General features: G+C 40.0%; 1 protein-coding gene across 1 annotated transcript in view; it reads right to left on the bottom strand.

Annotated features, from left to right (window-relative positions):
* The window catches only part of RSPO2 (R-spondin 2), a 181,099-nt gene extending 161,055 nt beyond the window's left edge, over window positions 1–20,044 (bottom strand). Inside the window, exon 1 of the mRNA XM_032760264.2 lies at window positions 19,782–20,044. Within this exon, the coding sequence (XP_032616155.1) occupies window positions 19,782–19,875 (94 nt within the window). The 5' untranslated portion in view covers window positions 19,876–20,044. The remainder of the gene's footprint in view (window positions 1–19,781) is intronic.
* Window positions 20,045–26,071: the final 6,027 nt, after the last annotated feature.

Consider the following 26,071-nt stretch of genomic DNA (forward strand, 5'->3'; position numbering starts at 1 on the left):
TCTGAATAGACCAATAACAGGCTCTGAAATCGTGGCAATAATCAATACCTTACCAACCAAAAAAAGTCCAGGACCAGATGGATTCATAGCCGAATTCTACCAGAGGTACAAGGAGGAGCTGGCACCATTCCTTCTGAAACTATTCCAATCAATAGAAAAAGAGGGAATCCTCCCTAACTCATTTTATGAGGCCAGCATCATCCTGATATCAAAGCCTGGCAGAGACACAACCAAAAAAGAGAATTTTAGACCAGTATCCTTGATGAACATTGATGCAAAAATCCTCAATAAAATGCTGGCAAACCGAATCCAGCAGCACATCAAAAAGCTTATCCACCGTCATCAAGTGGGCTTCATCCCTGGGATGTAAGGCTGGTTCAACATACACAAATCAATAAATGTAATCCAGCATATAAACAGAACCAAAGACAAAAACCACATGATTATCTCAATAGATGCAGAAAAGGCCTTTGACAAAATTCAACAGCCCTTCATGCTAAAAACTCTCAATAAATTAGGTATTGATGGGACGTATCTCAAAATAATAAGAGCTATCTACGACAAACCCACAGCCAATATCATACTGAATGGGCAAAAACTGGAAGCATTCCCTCTGAAAACTGGCACAAGACAGGGATGCCCTCTCTCACCACTCCTATTCAATATAGTGTTGGAAGTTCTGGCCAGGGCAATCAGGCAGGAGAAAGAAATAAAGCATATTCAATTAGGAAAAGAGGAAGCCAAATTGTCCCTGTTTGCAGATGACATGACTGTATATCTAGGAAACCCCATCTTCTCAGCCCAAAATCTCCTGAAGCTGAAAAGCAACTTCAGCAAAGTCTCAGGACACAAAATCTATGTACAAAAATCACAAGCATTCTTATACACCAATAACAGACAAACAGGGAGCCAAATCATGAGTGAACTCCCATTCACCATTGCTTCAAAGAGAATAAAATACCTAGGAATCCAACTTACAAGGGATGTGAAGGAACTCTTCAAGGAGAACTACAAACCACTGCTCAATGCAATAAAAGAGGATACAAACAAATGGAAGAACATTCCATGCTCATGGGCAGGAAGAATCAATATCATGAAAACGGCCATACTGTCCAAGGTAATTTATAGATTCAATGCCATCCCCATCAAGCTACCAATGACTTTCTTCACAGAATTGGAAAAAACTACTTTAAAGTTCATATGGAACCAAAAAAGAGCCTGCATCACCAAGTCAATCCTAAGCCAAAAGACCAAAGCTGGAGGCATCACGCTACCTGACTTCAAACTATACTACAAGGCTACAGTAACCAAAACAGCATGGTACTGGTACCAAAACAGAGATATAGATCAATGGAACAGATCAGAGCCCTCAGAAGTAATGCTGCATATCTACAACCATCTGACCTTTGACAAACCTGACAAAAACAAGAAATGAGGAAAGGATTCCCTATTTAATGAATGGTGCTGGGAAAACTGGCTAGCCATATGTAGAAAGCTGAAACTGGATCCTTTCCTTACACCTTATACAAAAATTAATTCAAGATGGATTAAAGACTTACATGTTAGACCTAAAACCATAAAAACCCTAGAAGAAAACCTAGGCAATACCATTCAGGACATAGGCATAGGCAAGGACTTGAGGTCTAAAACACCAAAAGCAATGGCAACAAAGCCAAAATTGACAAATGGATCTAATTAAACTCAAGAGCTTCTGCACAGCAAAAGAAACCACCATCAGAGTGAACAGGCAACCTACAGAATGGGAGAAAATTTTTGCAACCTACTCATCTGACAAAGAGCTAATATCCAGAATCTACAATGAACTCCAACAAATTTACAAGAAAAAAACAAACAACCCCCATCAAAAAGTGGGCAAAGGACATGAACAGACACTTCTCAAAAGAAGACATTTATGCAACCAACAAACACATGAAAAAATGCTCATCTCACTGGCCATCAGAGAAATGCAAATCAAAACCACAATGAGATACCATCTCACACCAGTTAGAATGGCCATCATTAAAGTCAGGAAACAACAGGTGCTGGAGAGGATGTGGAGAAATAGGAACACTTTTACACTGTTGGTGGGACTGTAAACTAGTTCAACCATTGTGGAAGTCAGTGTGGTGATTCCTCAGGGATCTAGAACTAGAAATACCAGTTGACCCCGTCATCTCATTACTGGGTATATACCCAAAGGACTATAAATCATGCTGTTATAAAGGCACATGCACACGTATGTTTATTGCGGCACTATTCACAATAGCAAAGACTTGGAACCAACCCAAATGTCCATCAATGATAGACTGGACTAAGAAAATGTGGCACATATACACCATGTAATACTATGCAGCCATAAAAAAATGATGAGTTCATGTCCTTTGTAGGGACATAGATGAAGCTGGAAACCATCATTCTCAGCAAACTATCACAAGGACAAAAAACCAAACACCGCATGTTCTCACTCATAGGTGGGAAATGAACAATGAGAACACTTGGACACAGGAAGGGGAACATCACACACCAGGGCCTTTTGTGGGGTGGGGGGAAGGGGGAGGGATAGCATTAGGAGATATACCTAATGTAAATGATGAGTTAATGGATGCAGCACACCAACATGGCCCATGTATACATATGTAACAAACCTGCACATTGTGCACATGTACCCTAGAACTTAAAAAGAGTACTACAATACCTAGGTGACGTGTTAATAGGTGCAGCAAACCACACGGCACATGTATACCTATGTAACAAACCTGTACGTTCTGCACATGTATCCCAGAAATTTAAAAAAAAAAAAAAAAAAGAGTACTACGAAGGCACTTTACTAGTAAGAAAAGCACACACCTCCAGTGTTGTCTTACTCCAGCAAGAGTTTTATGAGCCACGTATTAAATGTTGTATATTCATAATACTTACAGTCAAAATGTATAACGAGCCCTTTAATCCTCTCAATAGGCATTTGTGTGAATTAAATTTTTGACTTCACTGGATAGTAAAACTGTTAAATGTACATATTATGTGTATCTTTCAACAGGTCATACAAAAACTATGCCAATAGTAATGATTCAAAGCAATGAGCTAAGTTTTTAAATGAATAAAGGAAAGGTTTCTGTAATTAGAAAGAGCCAGCTGCACCTGATAAGCAGAAGGAATAATTAAAAAAAAAAAACAAAACGTCACCGTCCCCGGCCCACAGAAGACACGTAATCTCTAGGCCCTTTCTTTATATGTTAAGTTAAAGACTGCACAGCAGGCTGGGCGTGGTAGCTCACGTCTGTAATCCCAGCACTTTGGGAGGCAAAGGTGGGCGGATCACCTGAGATCAGGAGTTCGATACCAGCCTGGCCAACATGGTGAAACCCCATCTCTACTAAAAATACAAAAATTAGCTGGGCATGGTGGTGAGTGCCTGTAATCCCAGCTTCTTGGGAGGCTGAGGCAGGAGAATCGCTTGAACCCAGGAGGCAGAGGTTAACAGTGAGCAGAGATCGTGCCATTGCACTCCAGCCTGGGCAACAAAGAGCAAAACTCCACCTCAAAAAAAAAAAAAAAAAAAAAAGAAAAGAAAAAGAAAAGAAAAGACTGCACAGCAACAGACAAGCCTGATGGGTTACAAGGGCCAAATCTAAGTGGCTAGCTGCCATTCAAGACAAGCTTTGAGAAAACTTAATCCTTCTCAGGTGACGTTACTTGTATTCTACAACATCCAGTTGATCTCCTTAAATATTTTCCTTCCTCTCCTCTCTAAGCCTTCCAGAGAGTGTTTAAAGTAGCAGAAAGTACTGTTTTTCCATCCAATGAGCCTCAGATTACACCATACTGAAGCTACTGTATGTTCAACTCAGTAGCTTCTCTGAAAGCTATTAACAGAAAACATTATCAGAAGATGTCTAATCGAATTCAGGTTTCCAGAAGGTTTGCATTTCATTCCTGTTGGCAAAAACCAAGAAGTCTTTTTTTTTTTAATGTCATTTTACTACTACTGTTTCAGTAAGTGGAAACTGTTGGAAGACTTCTCCTCCATCTGACAGGGAATGGCTTGACACAAATAAAAGCACTTTATTCACTTACATGAAGCTCTCCCACTGTCCCAGCTAAACACGTATCAACTCTCTTTCCTAAGAATCAGCAATTAAAATGGAAGAAAATAAGCTTATCATCTGCTTTACCTGTAAGAATTGTGTTTCATAGTACAAAAATATCTATAGCTGAAAAAGGAACAGTTTTTAATAGAAAATTTTCAGCTAATAAGTGTGGTAAGAATTAGAAAAAAAATCACTATTTTGCAACCCCTAATGAAACTGTTAATTCAGACAAATATCATTAAAATGGAGGGTGATTGGGCTGGTACCACATGAGCCCACTGGTTAATCTCAGCAAGACTAAGAATGGCACGACGAGACATTGTGTGCCTCCTGGTGTGATGTAATATGAAGCACTCAGCATCACCTGCACGGCGTTCCAGCCAAAAAAGTTGAACCTGAATCTAATCCAACCTTCAAGGAGAACTTCTAGTTCGCAGAAATTGTGGAAGATTGAGGCACAAGTTAAACAACCCCAACAGGAGAACACATGGAAAGATGTGAGATATTCTGCAGAAAATTGACTTTTCTTTTTCAATAAGTCAATGGCATTGAAAAATGAGTGGGAAGGAAGTACTACCCTAGAATCAAAGAAACTTTAGGTACATACCCACCAAGTGCAATGAGTGGGTGTTATTTCAATGCTGATTCAAGCATAGCCACTGTATAAAGACATTTTTGAGGCAATTGGGGAAATCCATTACACACCGATCATTAAGAGGTGCTATCAGGAAATAACTAATTTTGTCAGGTAGATGAATGACATTGAAGTTTGGAAAGAAAATCAATATTTGTAAGAAATACACTCAGAAATATGTAGGGTGAAATGATGTAATATCTGATTTTCTTTACATTTCAGCCAATACAAAGTAAAACAGAAAATAAAGAATAAATAAAGTCAGTGTGGTAAAATGTCATTATTTGTTCAGTCTGGGTGAGGGATATGTAGGGATTCATCATATCACTTTTTTACATTTCAAAAATTTCACAATAGCTTTAAAAGAATGTTCTTACTAGCCCTTTATGTGCAGCACACAAGCATGAATAGATCAAGCGCCTTGGCAACGCCAGCATTTGACACTATTCAAAATCAGAGAAGACTAGTTTAAGACACTCTAACACCAGAAGCCATGCATAGTAGGCAATATTGAGATTTCACTAATGCTCCATAAAGAGTGCTAACAGCTCTTAGAGGACAGAAAACTTCTTCAATAAAAACAGCTAAGGCCGGGCGCGGTGGCTCACACCTGTAATCCCAGCACTTTGGAAGGCTGAGGCAGGCAGATCACAAAGATCAGGAGTTCGAGACCAGCCCTGTCTCTACTAAAAATACAAAAATTAGCCAGGTGTAGTGGCACGCACCTGTAGTCCCAGCTACTTGGGAGGCTGAGTCGGGAGAATCTCTTGAACCTGGGAGGCAGAGGTTGCAGTGAGCTGAGACCACGCCATTGCACTCCAGCCTGGGTGACAGAGTGAGACTCCGTCCCAAAAACAAACTAACAAAAAACAGCTAAACTCAATGTTCAGCTTCAGCTGATAGAGATGAACAGCAAGAAGCCAAGTTGATGCACAGATTTGTTTGAAAAAGTAATAAAGATGCTGTAATAAATAATAAAGAGGTGACTCCTTGGGTTTGGGTAGTTTCACACAACTTTAGAGGCAGAAAGGAACTTTGAGGTTACATACTCCAAACACCATACACTTATAAACCATGTCTAAAGCATCCCCACTCTCAGGGCCATGGTATGCACAAGTCCAGGGAGTGCCATTAATATTCTTGCTTTATGTCCAATATACAGTCTGTAGCTATATGCAGTGATCCTACCTCTACTAAGTATTCCACTTCTATTACCACTACTTGTTATACTAATAATATTATGGTATAATTAATAATATTCCACAGGGTTGTTATGAAAATAAGGATTTAAAAGACTACAGGGTATGATGCAAATGGTATTTGTTATGGGTTGCATTGTGTACTCAAAGAAGATATGTTGAAGTCCTAATTCTCAGTGCCTGTGAATGTGGCCTTATTTGCAAATAGGGTTTTTGCAGATGTAATCAAGTTAACATTAGGTTATTAAGGTGGACCCTAATCTAATAGAACTGGCTTTCTGACAAAAGAAATAAAACCAGAGGTAAGACAGCCACGTGAAAATAGAAGCAGAGATTGGAATGCTACTGTTACAAGTCAAGGAACACCTGAGACTACCGGAGGCTGGAAGAAACAAGGAAGGCTCCTCCCCTAGTCTCAGAGAGAGCATGAACTTCCTTGCATCTTGATTTTGGACTTTTAGCCTCCAGATGGTGAGAAAAGATATTTCTGCTGTTTCACACCATCCAGTTTGTGGTACTTTGTCACAGCAGTCCTAGGAAATTAATACTGTGTAATAATGTGTGCTGCCAATGCACTTCTCAAAGTAATGACTCTAGAAAAGAATACAAGATAGGCTAAGAGCCTTCATCTAGTTTATTCTTGAATATAGATAAATATTTCTCTTAATGCAACCAATTCTTTTTGCAATTACATTACATTATAACCTCAGAGTAAGTCAAAAATCAATGAGAAAACCTTGTGTCCAACATCTTATTCTTCCATTGTTGGTGTATATATGTATGTATGTGTGAATACACACACACACACACACACACACACACACACACAGAGTCTCGCTCTGTCGCCCAGGCAGGAGTGCAGTGGTGCAATCTCAGCTCACTGCATCCTCCGCCTCCCGGGTTCAAGCGATTCTCCTGCCTCAGCCTCCCAAGTAGCTAGGACTACAAGCATGCACCACCCTGCCCAGCTAATTTTTGTATCTTTAGCAGAAACGGGGTTTCACCATGTTGGCCAGGATGGTCTCGATCTCTTGACCTTGTGATCTGCCCGCCTCAGCCTCCCACAGTGCTGGGATTACAGGTGTGAGCCACTACGCCCAGCTAATTCTTTCATTTTAAAGAGTAAACTCTACGTGTTTCTGGTTAAGATTTCATTTGTAAATTCATCCTGTCATTCCTCGCCATTGAGATCTTTTTGTAACCAGTCATCCCACATCCTAAATGTCCTGTTCAACTTCATATTATGCAAAAGTGTGGTTAGCCTACCACCTGTCTTCAATGAAATCATTAAGAAAATATTGTTTCAGACAAGGCTGAAGACGGGTTCCTTCTGTATACCCAGGATCCCCATAGAGTAGACATCAATCCATTACTCACCACTCTCTACCAAATGTAACTCACGAAAGTAACTTAAGATGATATACTTGCCTTTCTCTACCTTGTCTGAATGGGTTTTTAAGCCTATTATGCCTTCATAGGTGTGCCAGATAGTATTAATAAAATTTTGTCTAATACTTGTCTTCCAGTCTAGCAACCCATTAAAGAAAGCAAAATATCTGTATGGTATAACCCATGCTGATTATAGTTATATTGAAATCTCAAAGTTTCTTATAATGAAACATCCTACAAATTAGCATCATGGTCACATAAGAATTGAGGTATACACCTTTTAGAAATTCATATTGAATGTCAATATCTAGCATATTACTGAAGTTTACAATAATGATGCAGAAGCATATGGTGCAGAAAATCAAGAAGCAATTTTAGCTGAGAGTGGTGGCACATGCCTGTCGTCTCAGCTACTCAGGAAGCTAAGGTGGGAGGATCGCTTGAGCCCAGCCTGGGCAACACAGCAAGACCCCATCTCTTGAAGTAGTTTTGTTTAGTGTCCTCTCTTCAGGAAGGCAAGAGTCTTGTACTTTGAATTCAAGCAGCTGTCAACAAGACTTTATATTTAACTACCTATTAGATACCACATGCATTACAGATAGCTGTGGGATGGCTCTTACAGTGTGAAAGGTCCTTAGAGTTCACTCTTGAGAGTGTTGTCAAGTCACCAGCTTTAAAACACTCTCACGAGATGCTCTCTGCTGTTGGAAAGAGGCAGCTTCCAAAGTCAAAATTCCAAAGAAGGGTCTCCTCCATTAGTGGATAATTTTCTAAATATAAACTTTAATCTTCCTTTTCATAAAATACTTTCATTTTTATTTAATTCCAAAAATAAATCACATTCGTTTTTCACATGATCGACCTCAAGTTTGAGGAAATGATCTTGTTCCTGCTCTTTCCTTTCCCTCGGTCCAGCCTGTCGCATTTCTTAAACTTTTCTCTCTGAATTCAACAACAACAAAAAATGACTGCTTGTTATGCAGAAGCTTGCCAAGCCTCCTGAACAGTTATTCATTTGAGTCATTTTCAAATATAAATCATGTTGAGATCACCCATAGTAGCCGCAAAGAACTAATTCCCCTCTGCATAGAGAACAATTAAATTACACTAAACTCATGATTTGGGAAATCAGTTTTCAAGGGGCAGTTTCCAAAGCTCTAGATCAATTTTCGGGATAATATTATTTAAATGAGGGAAAAAAGAACTTTCATAATTGACAGGATTCAGTCAAGAATCATATCAGCCACTGCTGATTTAACTTACTGACCACCAGGAGCGGTGCAAATGGCTTCTCTATCACCACAACAAACTAACCTCAACCCACTAATAGTGCTTCTGGGAACCACTGCTGTACATTTATCATACACCAGTGGTTTTTCAAATTACGTAGTTTCTTGACCCTAACAAAGTTTCTCAATTACACTATGCTGGGTGAAGGAGGGTGGCCATGAGATATCTTTCATCAGTGGAAGGAATGCTATGGATAGAACAGCTCTGATTTTTCTGAAGTCATCAGATACCAAGATCCTTGGATAAGTAAAAAATATTAAGCTAGTTTCTTCATTCCAGTTACCCAACCTACAGCTAATCTCCCCCACTTCCTCATATCTCCTTAGAAGAGCCCAGAACTAACAGGCAAGAGTTTCTCAAAATTCCCTTAAACACACACACATCCAAAGAAGTGAACCTCTAGAATGTCATCAAGAAGCAAGTATCAAAATAAACATAAGTTCTTGTAGACGTTCTTCCACCTACTAGAACTACCCAGAAGACATAACAAGTCAAAGACCAGGATTCTCTTCTTTTAATGTCTGCTTAGGTATGGTAACATGGGAGCTGCAGGAACAACTCTTCCCAATACACTAGACCAACAAGGTCTCTCATCCAGGGCAGAGTTTTTAAAGACCATCTAATGACAGTAAAAGAGCAGGGAATGACAGATACCATAGTTACCCCCGAAGAGTTATATTTTGGGGGGTGAGCAGATAATATGTCGTTTGGTCATAGAATATTAATCCCCTATGATTCAGTTAAACTTCATGGGGATTGCAGAGAAGGTCTGCCAGCTGAATCAACAGGGCAAAGTAAGTCTTCAAAATCTTGGAAGAGGAAAGAGTGAATAACTAAACATGAAGTTTAATGATGACACAGCACAGATCATTCAACATTAAAAGCCTGTTTTTGACTACCAGGAAGAGGCATGAGAACACAGCATGTGAGGTGAAAAAAAGTGAGATGCCAGAGAACTTTTTTTTTTTTTTTTTTTTTTTTTTTTTTGAGACACTGTCTCTCTCTGTCACCCAGGCTGGAGTGCAGTGGCGCGATCTCGGCTCACTGCAAGCTCCGCCTCCTGGGTTCACGCCATTCTCCTGCCTCAGCCTCCAGAGTAGCTGGGACAACAGGCGCCTGCCAACACGCCTGGCTAATGTTTTTTATTTTTTGTATTTTTAGTAGAGACGGGGTTTCACCGTGTTAGCCAGGATAGTCTCGATCTCCTGACCTCGTGATCCGCCTGCCTCGGCCTCTCAAAGTGCTGGGATTACAGGCATAAGCCACCGTGCCCAGCCGATGCCAGAGAATTTTTAAGCCCCAAGTCATACTTTATTACACAAGGGGGAATAAGAACTTAAAAATACTTTGGCTGGGCGACAGAGCGAGACTCAGTCTCAAAAAAATAATAACTTTGGATTTTCAGAATATTAGACAATTTTTACAATTCCCAAAGGGCCAAAGTATGAGAGAAGCATCGAAATAAATAGGTCTCTCTATAAAGATTAAATAATTTGAAAAACAATTAATTGGGAAGTATTAATTTGGAGTCATTTGGGCAACTCCCAACTTTACCAGTTGCTTAAACTTTAGGGCATTCATCTTACGGAAAACATCTGAATTTTAAAAATAAAATAAAACCCACTGATGTTTTTCAAAGTGGCTGTAGAAGCTGGAACCTACCTGCATGTTAATTAAATCTGTAGCTTTCACATCTGTGTCTCACAGATACTAAAACAGTGAGGTTGGTTCAGTTTGCCTCTTGGTGAGGTCTTGTCAAAAGGAGATTAGCGATCAAAACCAGAAATTCTCAGTAAGACTGAAAGTTCTTTTTATTTTTTCCTTTGTTCTCTCTGTGATGACATCAAGATGATCACAGTGTCCATGGGGAGAGCAGAGCAGGTTTCGCCCCTGAACCAATAGAGCAAAGCAAAGGAAGCACAAATCCCACGAAATTTCAGAGAACAAAGCACAGGGAAAAGAATGCAAAGTGTGCCCTCTATTGGTCCATGTGTTTTCATTGCTGAGGTTTTTAGTTGGCAATTGCATCCAGCAACAGGGTAGAGACTAAGGCCATCATGATACAAAAATTCTAAAATATGCTGACACAGAAACAAAGATCTAGCAGGAGCCCACTTGGCCAGAATTGAAGAGTGCTAAGCCCCAGTTTTGGCCATTCTGTGAACTGGCAGCATGATGCCTCAAGTCAGATCAATGCCAGCACCACATGTCACCAGCTGGAAAGCTACAACAGCTATTTCTAAAACTATATATTAACTGTTTTCTTAATGAGATAAAAGTTAGATCACATGAGAAGTTTTAACAAAACCCCTATACTGTATATTTGCATTGTACTTTTATAAACTCTTTAGTGGAATTGAGAGAATTTAACAACTATTGTCTTTGAGTAAGGAATTACTTGCCAAGTAATTATTTACTGAAATAAATCTTGAGACAGTGCTTCCAATGTGGCTTCATATTGTTAAATATAAACATAGCAAATGGCTGAAAACTCACACAAGGAAAATAAACTTTCAGAAAACAATTATCACTTTGAAGCAGTCACTTGGCATCATGCTAATTTGGAAGGTCCACCTCCTATTTTTTAAGCCAATGCTTCTTAACCTATTGAAGGAAAGAGATGAAACTTGGACCTCTTTGAGACTTTAGTCTCAAAGCTCTATATCATCCCTCTACACCACAAAAAGCAACAGAAAATGTTTTTGCTTCTAATTTCAGGAAGCTTACAAAAACCCTGGCCCTACCTCTGGACCCCAAGTTAAGAAACCCTTCTCAAAACAAATGTGCTGAACTGGATAACTTCTATTTTATAAGTGCTCTTAATATCTTTCAGCAAGAGACGAAAATTGAAAAAGTTTTAAGTAAATTGTAAAAGGTTTTCTCCAAATGACTAGATGAGAAAGGCTACTTATAATCACTTTCTCTACATTTTAGAGTAAAAAATAAATATTTAATAACTGCTCTAATCTTTACTATTCTAACATGTGTTAAACACAAAATACACATACACACCCATACACACATACATGAACACATGTACAGGCAAGTACACAACACATGCACACACACATTTGTTCTGGCTATTACAATACTAGAAATGTTTCTATAATTCATACTCAAAAATAATTTTAAAAATTACCAATGCAAGTATGCAAATTTTTACTAAAACATACTTATGGTCCTACCCCTCAATTACTCCACCCCTCAGCCTTCAGTTATTTAATATTCATTACTTTATTAGCATAATTATGAGTTGTAGGAAGTTCTGGGGCTCAATAAAAGTCTGTGGTCTGAAGAACTTTTGAATGGGTTCAAAGGGAATTTCTTTTCTTTGAATTAATGTTTATGTTGAAACATACTGTGTACAGGAAAACCCAGTGAATTCTGGAAAGTTAAATCCTAGCTCTATTCTCTTCCTCTTAACTGTTAGTTTTAAAACCACACATTTCTGTAAGCAGCTCACCTTCTGTATAAGTCAAACAGGTCCCACTTCATTCAAAGGACGGTGAAATGTCAGTGTTCTCCTGGAAGGCACTACACAGAAATACGTGGTCTCTTCATACTTAGAGAACTTGTTCTAAAATACACACACATCTGTATCTCTCATGGGTATGTCCACATAGCTATATTTATTATACTAAAATCATAAATATAATAACTAGGATTAAATTTTTTCCTGTACTAACTTATACTATTAATATGAGTATTTTTTAGAAGGCAAATAACACTTTCTTTTATTTTCTCCTAAATTATTATTCATTCATAAGGTCAAACTGTTTGGGGATAAAAATCCTTTATTGCTCTTTTCTATACAATAAGTATTTTTTAAAATATGGGTTACCAGCCATGCATGGTGGCTCACGCCTGTAATCCCAGCACTTTGGGAGGCCAAGGCAGGAGGATCACCTGAGGTCAGGAGGTCAAGACAAGCCTGACCGACATGGCAAAACCCCGTCTCTACTAAAAATACAAAAATTAGCTGGGCATGGTATTGGGCATCTATAATCCCAGCTACTTGGGAAGCTGAGGCAGGAGAATCACTTGGACCCAGGAGGCGGAGGTTCAGTGAGTCAAGATCACACCATTGTACTCCAGGCTGGGTGACAAGAGCGAAATTCCGTCTCACAAAAAAAAAGGCGGGGGGGTGACCCCACTACCACCAGTTTTCCCTACCCCCACAAATCACCTGTCACTTGGAATACTCAATCATTCAAATAACAAACAAGTGTACAGATACAGACACTAGTATACTCAGAGAAATTCTGAAATAATCAGAAGAGACTTCAGAATGAGTACTGGGCTGGGGATGATTTTATACCTCAGTTTTTCAAAAATTTTTCTCTCAACTATAAAGAATTATAAATAATGAGAATACCCATAATATTTAATCATTCAACGTCAACTATGTGCAAAGAACTTCAATTAAAAAAAAAACACCATTTCTCATTAAGTCACCAAAATAATTTTAAGGGCAAACAAAAATCTCATATACAATGACTGTTCCACTACATTTTGTGGAGAAAGCACTCTAAAAGGTCTAGTTTGAAGAGTACAAAGATAAACATACCGTAGTTCTGCCTAAGAGACGCTTAAAATATGATGATACATAAGGCAAGATAACCAGAAAAAAAGGAAAAATAAGAGTCCTTTAAGAATAGCCCAGAAAGCTAAGAAACTATGAGGGAATAATTGATTTTGGCTTTAGAAAGGAAGGCAGAAAATTCCAGGAAGGCTTCACAGAAGCAGTGGCATTTTAGGTGGGCACCACGCACATGCTCAACAGCGCAAAAGCTTGAAAATACATGGCATGCCTGGAAATGAAGTTATCTGGGATAGCTTAAGCGAAGTGTGCTTTCAAGGTGGTAGAAGGTTGAAAGCAGGCTGTGGTCAGATGATGGGGAATGCTGACTGCTACAGAAGAGGCTGGTGTTTATTCTGCAGTCAATATGGAGGCCTGGGAGGTTTGGGGTTTATTATGAGAAGTAATATGATCAGATGTGTGGTGGAGAAAAATGGAATGTGGCAGCATTGTAAGGGATGGAGCATCGTAAGTGGATTGAAGTAGATGCTGGAGGATGAGGAGTCTATGAGGGCCTGAGCTAGGAAATACCTTTGGGAATGGAAAGGATGAGATGGATATAAACTCACTAATCCAATATAGTTTAGGCAAGAATAAACTGATACGAGGCAACAGAAAAGTCAAAGACTATAGCAAGGCTCCCAGCCTTGGCACCCAGAACTCCATGGATAAAAAAAGAATACAAGCAGAGGAACACATTTGGGAGGGGGCACAGAAGAGAAAGTGAATTGTCAAGTTTGAGTATGCATGGAATATCTATCCATATTGGCAGTAGTTGGGTGATCTGAGTGTAGGATAATCTGAAGCTAAAAACAAAAGAAAAAAAGTAAAATTGAGCCTAGAATTAAAGGACTTTATGTAGAAATGACAGTTCGAGAAACAGGGATGGGTAAAATTCCCCAAGGAAATGAATAAAGGTGAAGAAACACTAGTCTACATTCTCAGTGAGGGAACCAAAGAAGAGAACGGACAGAAAATAGGAGGTAAAACCAGTGTAGTGTCACTAGCCAAAGGAAAGAAGTGATAAGATATCGCCATAGGAACAAGTCCCAGAGAACCGTACCGATGCTGGACTTGGCAATGAGGGGAGTATGACTGGCCATTAAGAAACCCCTTTCTAAAATCTCTGTACCTTCCATTCAATTTCGCTGTGAACCTAAAAGCGCTCTAAAAAATAAGTCTAATGTTTATAAACTTTTAGTATTTTTCTTTTTTGTTAATTTCTTTAAAGAAAAGAAAATCTTTTTATTAAACAGGTGAAGGTAGAAGCCAAATAGTAACAGATTGAAGAGTGAATGAAACAGGATTATCAAGCCAGAGAAGGGAAGGGAAGAAGTGAAGGAAAGCAGAAGAGATTGGAAAGCAGTGTGAAGAGGGAGAAAATGAGCAATTTTGGGATTGGAGGAACAGCAGCATGCTTGAAATAAATGTGACTGATCCAGAAGGGTCCTAGAGGAGAGAAGAACAGGTGGAAGGTGGGCTTTGGAAAGAGTAAAAACACTATCCCTACCCAATCTGATTCTCATTCTCTCCCTCCCACCCCCTTTCCCACCCACTCCCATCTTTTCATCTTGTCAAAGAGAAAGATGAAAAGGACTAGAAAAAAATGAGTGAAAATCTTTTAGTTCTGAAATCCCCATCCTCCATAATTATACCATCCTCATCGCTTTCCCTACACACACACCCATATATATAGGTATGCATATATACCTTCCCCAATATATATAATATACATTGTGTATACACTTTAGTATTAATTAGCATGTTATCTATTTATTCTGGATGAACATATGAAAATGTATAAATATAGATATGCAACACTGTCTTCACCTGATCAGCCTTTGATTGCTGCAGTTAATGGAGAAAAAATAAGCTTCATGTCATCTTAAATACAGAAATTTTAAAACTTTGTCATCCCAGAGTTTATCACCTCCTTTTAGCAGAGTAGTTATCAAGCTTATATCAAATAAAATCTGTCTGTCCCCTATTTCCTGGACTTGGGATGGATAAGGATACATATTTCCAAGAGAAATAGTTTAAAGGCAGTCAGTTGGAAGGAAAGAAGTACCCTGGATATTCCACAAACTGGCCAGTTTGTCTCTAAATAAGAAGTGGTTTTGCATTAAGGAACTAGAAGTGTCATTTCCAACTTGTGATTTCTGCGAATATTGGATTCTAGCCAAGCTGGATTTTAAAAGCAAATAAAGAAAGCCCAGGGCCTAGGGGAATGTCACCTATTCTGAATCACTTCCAAATTTCTGTGGCAAAATAAGATGTTAGTTTGAGCACAGCAACTTTCTGACCTCTCTGTACTGGTAAGACCCTGCCTTAAAAAATTATGCAGTTATGTTGGAAGACAAAGCAGCCAATCAGAAAAGAGAAAAGAAAAGAACATGTTTATGTTGCAAAGTTAAACATCACATCAGCTTTTCTGAAATACTTTGGAACTTAAAGTAAGCAAGCATACAAAATGTGTTTTGAAACTTTTTCATTTAACTGTAGGTTACTATGTTCCATGTGTCATTTTGTATTTTGAAAGAATATCAGGAGAAGTGAACTCTTTAGAAAGTCCTTGTAAAAAAAAAAATCTTCGAATCTCTTCATTAAATTTTTAAGAACACAAACACAAATTAATTTAGCTCTATATGGTTTAAGAGAAAATGTTTGCTTTTTCTGGCCTCAGTTACCAGAAACATGCCACAATATTTGTGATAAACCCTTCCTTTTTAAGGAAGAAATTATGTCTAATTTTGTGAAACAAGGAGTTATTAGAGGAAGGAGAAGCTGAGGATTCAGTATGGAAAAGGCTACAGCAGGAAACACTAGTCACAGCACGCCCCCTGCCATCAGACCACCAGAAACATGAATTATACATTTGGAAACCTTGCTGCATTGAGAATTTTATCAAGAAGTTTTCATAAGTCCCTGTTTAAAATATCACAAGGTATAAAAACAGAATGAGGGAGATATAAGATTAAGTCATTACATGCCACGCTCGAGAAATTCCAGGAGACCACAATAAAGCTATGATTTGTCTATTCACCTTTCAGTAATTCAGTCTGAAATGTGGCTTACAACCATTCCAAAAAATGAAAGTAATCAAATAACTCCACTTAACATATAAATCAATCATAAGTGGGCTCAAGACCAAGACAGGTAGTAGGGGTTAACGATAGCCAATCATGACTATTTTGAAGGGGGAGACAGGGAGACAAATCTTAATATGTTACATGGAGAGAAAAATAAGAGTTATTAATCAGCTTTTCAAAATGTTGGCATGTGTCACCCCTCTAAAAGATATTCATTGTCAGTATTGTATTGTGTTTGTGTCTAATTAATTTTTTAAAATTATTGCAACCAGGCCCCATTAGTGACTATCAAATGCATTTTGATAATTTTTCAAAATAAGGGGAAGAAAATGTGGTAGGTAGGTAGTGTTATTGTTCGTGGCGATCTCCCCCATTTGAAGTTTTGTCCAAAAGTAGAGACGGCCAAAATTCTATTTTCTCAATCTTCTGGCTATATTTTGAAATAAAATATACCGTTAAATGATATATTTGCTCTCCATTCCAAACTGGATGCAATTGATTTTAACTGACTAAATTATCTAATCTCTGCCAAGAATTTTATTTCATTAAGAAAATGATATTATGGAGCATGTGAGATCATAGAGCAGACTAAACATAATGCCAAAGGAGTTCGGAGAATGCTTCACAGTGAAGGTTTGATTATTTGCAGATGGAATATGGAAAAAAAAAAAAAAAAAAAAGAATCAGGTCCCAGGGGTAAGCCTAACCAATCCTGGTACCACTGCCACCTACTTGTAGCACAAAGCCAAGAAAATAGCTAATCTTCCAAGCTACAACATCTTTTTTAAAAAATACCAGTTACTTTTCTTCCTGGAAAATAATATTTAACTGACACTATCCAAAACAAAGGGGAAAAAGGGAAATGTTGGTATCACATAGGCCCTAGCATGTCAACTGTCACTGCTGACATGACTTGGCCAGTAGTCAAGCATTCACTGAGGAACTAATTGAAATCAATCTTTTTGGGCAAAGCCAATCGTTTGGTATGCACAACAATTGGTGTAGGATCAATCAGTGGACATGAGATCAATTAAAACCAGCTTAAGTTTGTGAAGAGGGACAATTCACACAACTTGAGTTAGATCTCTATTCATTTCAATACTCTCACAATGCAATCCTTAAGCTTCCTTGCAAAGTAGAAAAGCTACTATCGCCCTACACTGTCTGGCCAGCCCTTTAAGTAGTTCCACTTTTAATTAAAAACACAGTACACCCTTTGTTGGTACAGATAGTGTGGTCACTTTTAAGGACCACAGTTATTCTAGCCAGAAACTTGGGATTTGTAAAGGGACATCTGTTGAGAAGAAGAAAAAAATTTTGATTTTTTTTACACCCTTACCAATTTACATGTTCTTGAAAGCATTTGAATTTTATTAAATCGAAAGGTTGATTTGGCATAAGTTACTATTGCACAATTTAGAGTTAGACTGTCAGTGCTTTGGGATGTGGATGGTAATCGTTACAAGAGATTTTGCTAAAAGAAAGCTTTGAAATAAATAGGTTCTGCTTCAGATACCTAAGAAGGCATAGGCAGATTCTTAGAGATGGCACTGCAGAGAAGGCATGCAGTATCCCTTCTGGCCGCAGGAGTGCTGCAATGTCCTTTTCCACCAAACAGCATCTCTGCATTAAGTTCTACTAAAACAATATGCTTGGTTCTTCCCCACTCAACCACAATGGGATAGGCAGTGTGGATCAGAAAGCTATCACTGAATTAGCAAGTCATCTAATAAGGATCTGGCAAAGGATTTTAGACATTTCTGTATTTTGCAGACTTCAAGCACTTTAGTTTTTCTAAGTAGACTGCAGCTTTGACTTATAAAAAGAGGAAAAGCCTCTCCAAACACTTTTGACCATAGTGTAATCAAAAATTGCTGGCTCTGCCGAATACTCTAAAGAAAGTACTGGGATTGAGAAAGGAATCAGTCAGAAGGGGAGGAGAGAGGAGATAAAAAGGGACTTTTTCAAGACAAGTATCAATATCAAACGCTCATGGCCTTTGGGAAGAAATTTCTCTCTAGTATTTTTAAGTAGAATAATTTCTGAAAATAAACGATTTCCAAAAGTCAGAAATCCGGGGAGAGGGAGGGAGAGAAGTTGGAGACGGTTTCTTCTTACAAGCCGCAGATACAGAGACAATTGAAGCGCAGGGACTACAGAAGTCGCACACCATCAGTTATTTGGAGCTCTGTGCTCAGGTGGGCCAATCTCTAGCTCTACCCCTAGGTGAGAACAGCTTAACAATGTCCTAAAAAGCCATCAAAAAATAAGGTTCGGAAAGTCCTCCTCAAAATCTGGATGCAGGAGCGGAGATTACATACAATGAGTTATAAACAAATCACATCACAGGTCGAGTGAGATGTTTACATCTTGGAGAAAAAGAAAAAGTCAACATTCATGAACATTCATGCGACAAATTCTAATTGCGCAAAAGTCCAAAGTGCCGGATGAAATAGACAGCTCTCACCAGGTCCCTGGGAAGGGGCTGCTGTGCACCCTTCCTGCGCGGGTAATTCGATGTGCGTGTGATGAGTGGTTTATGTCTAAATCCACCCAGAAAATGGAATCGTGTCTAGCCGCCCTTCTTCTAAAATGCAGTTGGATTAGTTGCATCTCCAGCGGACTCCGAGACAGAAATACGCACTAAATCTGCAGGAAAGCGAGTTCCCCGAAACCTTTCTGGAGGCTTCCACCCGCCTTCTCCGCTACGCACAAGTGATGGAGAGGGAGGGAGTAGTTAAAAAGCCGCAAGTGAATTTCATTGAGAATAGAAGCCTCCACCGGTGTGGCTGCTTTTGCAAAGCAAACGGAGAGAGCAAAGTGGGGCCTGTTTTAAAAACAAACCTCTGGAGGCGAGGACTCCCCAGAAAACCAGCGCGGGAATTGCTGCTCAATTCAGAAAGTTCCCATCTCATCGCAGGTTCCAGAAAAAAGAGATCTATGTTGGCCTTTCTCTGGAAATAGAGGTCATCGCCCTCGACTTGGTACCCCTCCCAAGCTCTGGAATACAGACACACGCTTGGGGACACACACACACCACACACACACTATAAGTCCAAAGAGATCTGAGGCTGGGTTTAGGGCGCACGTGGGTGGGGAAGGTAAAACAAATGAGCTACAGGGAAGATGGTTAGGAGGACAGAGAGAAGAACAACAACGACAAAAAAAAATGCATGCCAGATAAGAAATACGTCCTAAAGAGACAAGTTCAGGTGAGGAGGTGGGGCGGCGAACATGAATGCAGACCGCACGACTTAGCCCTGAGCGCCCGAGTGGCGCCCGGCTCGCCGAGCTCCCAGCGCGTCTCGCTCCGGCTCCCCGCGCCTCTAGGGTACAGAAAACAGAGTGTTCTGTAGAGCTCCGGGGTCCTAAAGGTGGGGAGTGGGGACCCGCAAAAGCTGGGGCGGAGAGCACAGCCCTGCCCATCTGAGCCCCCGGAGCCAGGGCGTGAGTGAGCGCCGCCACACGCCACCCCTGAAGCCCACCACGCACCTTTGGCAGAGAGGGACCCACCTCGCTTACTGCGTCTCCATCGGTTGCCTTGGCAGTGGCTGTAATCCATGCAGTTCAGAATGATGAGGGCAAAGGAGAAAAGGCGAAACTGCATCTGGGCGGTCGGGCGGGGGAGAGACGCCTCTCAAAGTCTAGGAACTGGAGGGTTCGCCCAAAGAGCCGGCGCCGGCCGCGCTGCTGGGGAGGACTCAGAGGGAGACTCGCCACTCACCCCCGGGCCGCACCGGTCAGTTCAGCGCGATCAGCATCTCTCCGCCACGAACCTGAGAGACAAGAAGCGAAAACAGGGTGTTGGGGGGGGGGGGGGGGGGGGGATGGAGAGAGCTCCGGAGAGGCAACTGCGCCTTCCCGCGTCCCAATTTAAAGAAGAGAGGGAAAGAGGAAGCGAACCCACTGCCTAGCACGAGCCGCGAAGCGGCTTAATCCAGAGCGGGCAGCTGCGGAAGAGTTGGAGAGGAAGGTGATTATAATCAGTGAATTAGCAACCTCTGCCGAGCCCTAAGCTCCGACCCGCGGGCATAAGGCGTTGTGTGGGCGCCTCGGGTAAAGGAAAGAACTCTAAAGGCACTGAGGACGCAGGGCTAAAAGAACGCTCTCAGGCCATTTGGAGCCCACGGCGGTGTACCCAAGCGCCGCAGCTGCCGCTGCCTTGGTGTGGGTTGCCTACCGTGCGCACTTCTAGGGCGGCGCGGCCTCCCTAGGCGCGGTGCTCTATCCCGGGCTCGGGAAGCGAGCCGCTTGCTTAGCACGTGGGCTGGGGAAAAGTTTGCCGAGACCGGCTGGGAGCGCCTGGCAGCTCTGGAATTCCAGCGGCCGCCGCGGGGTTGGCGACGCCGGGCAGAAGCGCGGAGCGGCGGGTGCAGCCACTGGGATGCCCGTCCCCGCCCGCGAGCGCGCTCCCCGGGCAAGGGGTGCGCCCGCTCTCACTCTCTGCGTCCCTAACCAATTGTGTCGCTTCCTGCGCTTTCTCCACGGTCACTTCACAGCTAAGATTTCTTTCTTTCCGAGCTGTAGAAGGCAGAACGCTCTCGGGAGGACGAAGTGATCCGAAGGGATGTGGCGAGCGCACTTTCCGATGGAGATGCAGACCGGCTGAGGCTCGGGATGCTTCTATAAGTAGGTGGTGCTGTGGTCCAAGGCATCTAAGTCTAGGCTGCCTCGGAGTTCCTGGGTCCTAAAGCCAGAAACGTCCCGGTTTCCCTGAGGTCCTAAAGAACGTTGACAGCCAACAGCGCGCCTAACTTGGAGCGAATCCTCTTCGGGCTTTCCAAAGTGCGGAGGATAGATAAAGAGTAGCTGGGGAGACGCCCCCTGACCTTGCTGGGTCCCAGAACCCGGCTGCTCACCCCCAAGGAGTCCTCTCCAGCGCTCTAGGGTCAGTTCCAACCTCAGCGCCAACCTTTCTGCAGGAGATCTGACTGAAGGACTGATGACTCCCTTTAAACTTTTGCAATATGCCACACCTCTGCCACTTTTTAATTTACATCTTGTCTATGTTTTGCAGGAAAGTATGTTAGCCGGATGAAATTATTCAAAAAACGCGCCCCCATTTTGAGGAGTGAAATGGGTATTCCCAATAGCTTTTGCTCATCCTCAGAACTGTTACTTAATTTGTTTCTTCTCCAATAAAACAAAAACCTGTGATCCGTTGCCTGAAGTACTGAAGAAGTTGGGTCCTTTAAAAATAATTTTAAAAAGTTCACTTCCCACTAAAGTATTTTTCATTCTTAATCCTCCTCTCTCCTCCTCTCATTTCCAAAGTCTCCTGAATTAAACTTTTAGGTGCTTTGGGTTTGGAGAAAATATTCTGTTTAACAAAGCGTTACATTAAATAGACTTGATGCCGTCCAATTTCATTCTGGTGAAATCTGTCCTGCATTCACTACTGTAGGAAAAAATGTATTTATTCCTTAAGTAAAATATAAGAATTTATGCCACTAACCGTGGCAGTATGAATGTCTATAGTTATGCCCACAGTTACCATATTATTATGATAGCATTTTATACTATTTAAATTCCCTTTTCTATTCCTTCAGTTTCAGAAGATGTTCAGAAATTCATGACTTAAAAGACAATCATATAAAAAGAATATTGCAATACTCATTTATTAACTATTCCATTATTGCCTATTCATAACTATTTTACAGACTCACTTTTACATAGCGGTATTTATGTGCTAAGAATTTCAGCAGTATGCCTTTGATGCATGCCTGAGAACACCCAAGTAAATCTGAGTTTAGGTCATTGGTCCCATTTCATAGATAAGAAAATCCATGCCCGAGACTGGCCCACAGGGCACAAATAGCGTTCACAAAACACATTTCAGAAACAGTGGATCTGTTTCTTGACTTTTGAGCCTTTGATTTTTATCACAGAATTTGGAAACAAATGGAAACATTTCAGTGTAGGGAGTGGCCCCAGTGTTTGGCATAACTTGATACTTCTTGATCATCTTGATATGCTGCTGAATATCTCTTCAGCACCATAAATACTACTTCTTTCCAAATACAGTCATATATGCACACAACAAATGAATTATACTTATAAAGGAGTTAAGTCTATGGGAGAAAGGAAGTCTTCCCTAAGTAAGCCCCCCTGCCTCCTTGCAAAGCTTTGAGATCCATTCAAGATCAGTGGTCATCAGTGTCCTTTAAAATATTTAAAGGCAAAAGTAAACACAAGACCAAGCAGATGTAGCACTACCATTAATCACCTGGGTCACTTTGGGCAATTTTCTTGGTCTCAGTTTCCTTGGCAGTATTTTTAGTAAATCTGTCCAAGGTCTCTTTCACTCCTACATCTTCTGGTTTACAATCAATTTTCTATTTTTACTAGGAAGTTTGCTGTGGTATCTAACCAGTGTAAGGGCAAACTCATCAGTGATGGGTTCTTTGTGTAGAAAGAAGAGGGTTAGCCACTGCCTTCCTTAGTTAAATTTACAGACCACTTTCACCCTTATCCCTTCAAAGACAACTTTCCATGATTTTAATTTTAATCCTTTATGTTGTACAGTTGGTGCATTTTTAGCCAGAGATGCTTTTCAGTTTAGTGAACCCCCAGATTCAGTTCATGAGGAAGAATTTTGACAGTACCACTTCTGTAGAAAATTGGTTAATGTGTTTAGTAAGAAAAGAATAGGCTCTGGAAGAAAGGAAAATTCTTAATTCCTTCTTTTGCTCCCTCCTGGTCTATCTCTGCCTCTTAAAAGACACCAGTGAACCTTAAAACTCTGTCAGACTTAGTTCTTGGGGTACTTGGAGTCTCACACTTAATCACTTTGGGGCTAATTTGTTGATAATGCAGACTTTTTTTTTTACATTCACTGAATATTTTTCCTGACTTCAAAATCCCAGGAATGTTCTTGCTACTAAAAAATACAACCCTAACGGATCCTAGACTATCATTAACTTTAATCCCATATCTCTGCTTCCTTTCATTTCTAAACTCAGAATGTGGTGTTGTTGAGGCTCACAGCTCACAGTTTCTCCATCTTGGAGACCCAATGGACTTTTTCTTCAAACTGAGTTTATATAGTGGTTTCATTAAACTGGCTTTGTAAATAGACTTGTGCCTGAGTTCTGTTTACAGAGAAGTATACTGAGGAGGTTGACTCTATACCACTCATTGGTGATAGGGAAAGTTAACTGAGGGCAGAAGTGGGGGATGATGTTATAGATAGGAGATAACTTCGGTATTTTATTTTTTGACTTGTAATTCATTCATACAACTCAAAATTCAATCCTTACAAAACAGCGTAACAGGGCAAAGTCTCTCCTACCTCCTTCTCTCAGGAATCCAGTTCTCCTTAGAGTCAATCACTTATTCTTTTTCAAGTGTTCAAGGTTTTTGGTATACTTCAGGAGATGTTTGGTGCTTATCAAACGAGTAACTTGATAATCTTTTTGCTTATCAAGCAAGGAAAGAAGGAAGAATGTATTATATATTTGTACATGCACATATATAGGCCTATATATAATATGTGCATATACATATATATAATACAATCTTCCTTCTCTGTTTTATAATATATTCTTCCTCTCTTTTATGCAATTAGTAGAATACTGTATTCACTAATCTGTACCTTGAGGTTTTTTTTTTTTTTTTTTTTTTTTTGAGATGGAGTCTTGCTCTGTCACCAGGCTGGAGTGCAGTGACATGATCTGGGCTCACTGTAACCTCCGACTCCCTGGTACAATCGATTCTCCTGCCTCAGCCTCCCAAGTAGCTGCGATTACAGGCACACGCTACCACACCCAACTAATTTTTGTATTTTTAGCAGAGACGAGGTTTCACCGTTTTAGCCAGGATGGTCTTGATCTCCGGACCTCGTGATCCTCCTGCCTCGGCCTCCCAAAGTGCTGGGATTACAGGCGTGAGCCACCATGGCATCAGTTCATAGAGAACTGTCCTGTTCTTTTTATACAGTCACATATTGTTTCATTGTATGGCTGTATTTAGCCAGCCTCCCTACCAATAGACATTTAGATTGTTTTCATACTTTTTATATCTTAAGCAATGCTTCAATTAACTTTTTCATGTGTCATTTTACCTTTCCATTATAAATTCTTAAAAGTAGAAAAGTTGAATCAAACAGTTGGATATATGTGTGTGTGTTCTGCAAATTGCCTTTCACAAAGTTTCTTTCATATTACACCATGTGAAAATGCCGATCTCTAGATGCCGACCAACACTTTTTGACTTTTGACACTTGTAGGCAAAAAGTCGTATCTCAATAAAGTGTTAATTTGTATTTCTTTTCTTTTAAATGAAATTTTGTGTGTCTTTAGTATGCCCCATCCATTTGTATTTTCTTTTCCATGAACTCTCTGAAGATATAATTTGCCTATTTTTCTATTGTGTTCTTGGTCATTTGTTTTTGTTTGTAGAATTTGCATGTATTGATATATATTGTCTTTTGTGATTTGAGTTGCATATTTTTCCAAGTTTCTTATTTATCTTTTGACTTTGTTTTTGATGTATACTAATATGTAAAAAAATTGTAAATACTTTTACACAGTGCAGTTTGCCAGTCTTATCTTTTATAGCTTCTCTGTGTTATACTTGAAAAAGCTCTTCCTCGCTGTTTATGACAAACCCACAGCCAATATCATCCTGAATGGGCAAAAGCTGGAAGCATTGCCTTTGAAAATGAGCACAAGACAAGGATGCCCTCTCTCAGCACTCCTATTCAACATAGTATTGGAAGTTCTGGCCAGGGCAATCAGGCAAGAGAAATAAATAAAGCATATTCAAATAGGAAGAGAGGAAGTCAAATTGTCTCTGTCTGCAGATGACATGATCCTATATTTAGAAAACCCCATTGTCTCGGCCCAAAATCTCCTTAAGCTGATAAGTAACTTCAGCAAAATCTCAGGATACAAAATAAATGTGCAAAAATCACAAGCATTCCTATACAACAATAATAGGCAAACAGAGAGCCAAATCATGAGAGAACTCCCATTCACAATTGCTACAAAGAGAATAAAATACCTAGGAATACAACTGACAAGGGATGTGAAGGACCTCTTCAAAGAGAACTACGAATCACTGCTCAAGGAAATCAGAGAGAACACAAAGAAATGGAAAAAACATTCCATGCTGATGGATAGGAAGAATCAATATCATGATAATGGCCATACTGCCCAAAGTAATTTATAGATTCAATGCTATCCCCATCAAGCTACCATTGACTTTCTTCACAGAATTAGGAAAAACTACTTTAAATTTCATATGGAACCAAAAAAAAGAGCCCATATGGCCAAGACAATCCTAAGTAAAAAGAACAAAGCAGGAGGCATCATGCTACCTGACTTCAGACTATACTACAAGGCTACAATAACCAAAACAGCATGGTACTGGTATCAAAACAGATATATAGACCAATGGAACAGAACAGAGGCCTCAGAAATAAGGCCACACATCTACAACCATATGATCTTTGACAAACCTGACAAAAGCAATGGGGAAAGGATCCCCTATTTAATAAATTGTGTTGGAAAACTGGGTAGCCACAGGCAGAAAACTGAAACTGGACCCCTTTCTTACACCTTATAGAAAAATTAACTCAAGATGAATTAAAGACTTAAATATAAGATCTAAAACCATAAAAACCTTAAAAGAAAACCTAGGCAATACCATTCAGGACATAGGCATGGGTAAAGAATTCATGACTAAAACACCAAAAGCAATGGCAACAAAAGCCAAAATTGACAAATGGGATCTAATTAAACTAAAAAGCTTCTGCACAACAAAAGAAACTAGCATCAGAGTGAACAGGCAACCTACAGAAT

Source organism: Hylobates moloch, unplaced genomic scaffold, assembly GCF_009828535.3.
Source record: "Hylobates moloch isolate HMO894 unplaced genomic scaffold, HMol_V3 SCAFFOLD_9, whole genome shotgun sequence".
NCBI classification, from domain to species: Eukaryota; Metazoa; Chordata; class Mammalia; order Primates; family Hylobatidae; genus Hylobates; species Hylobates moloch.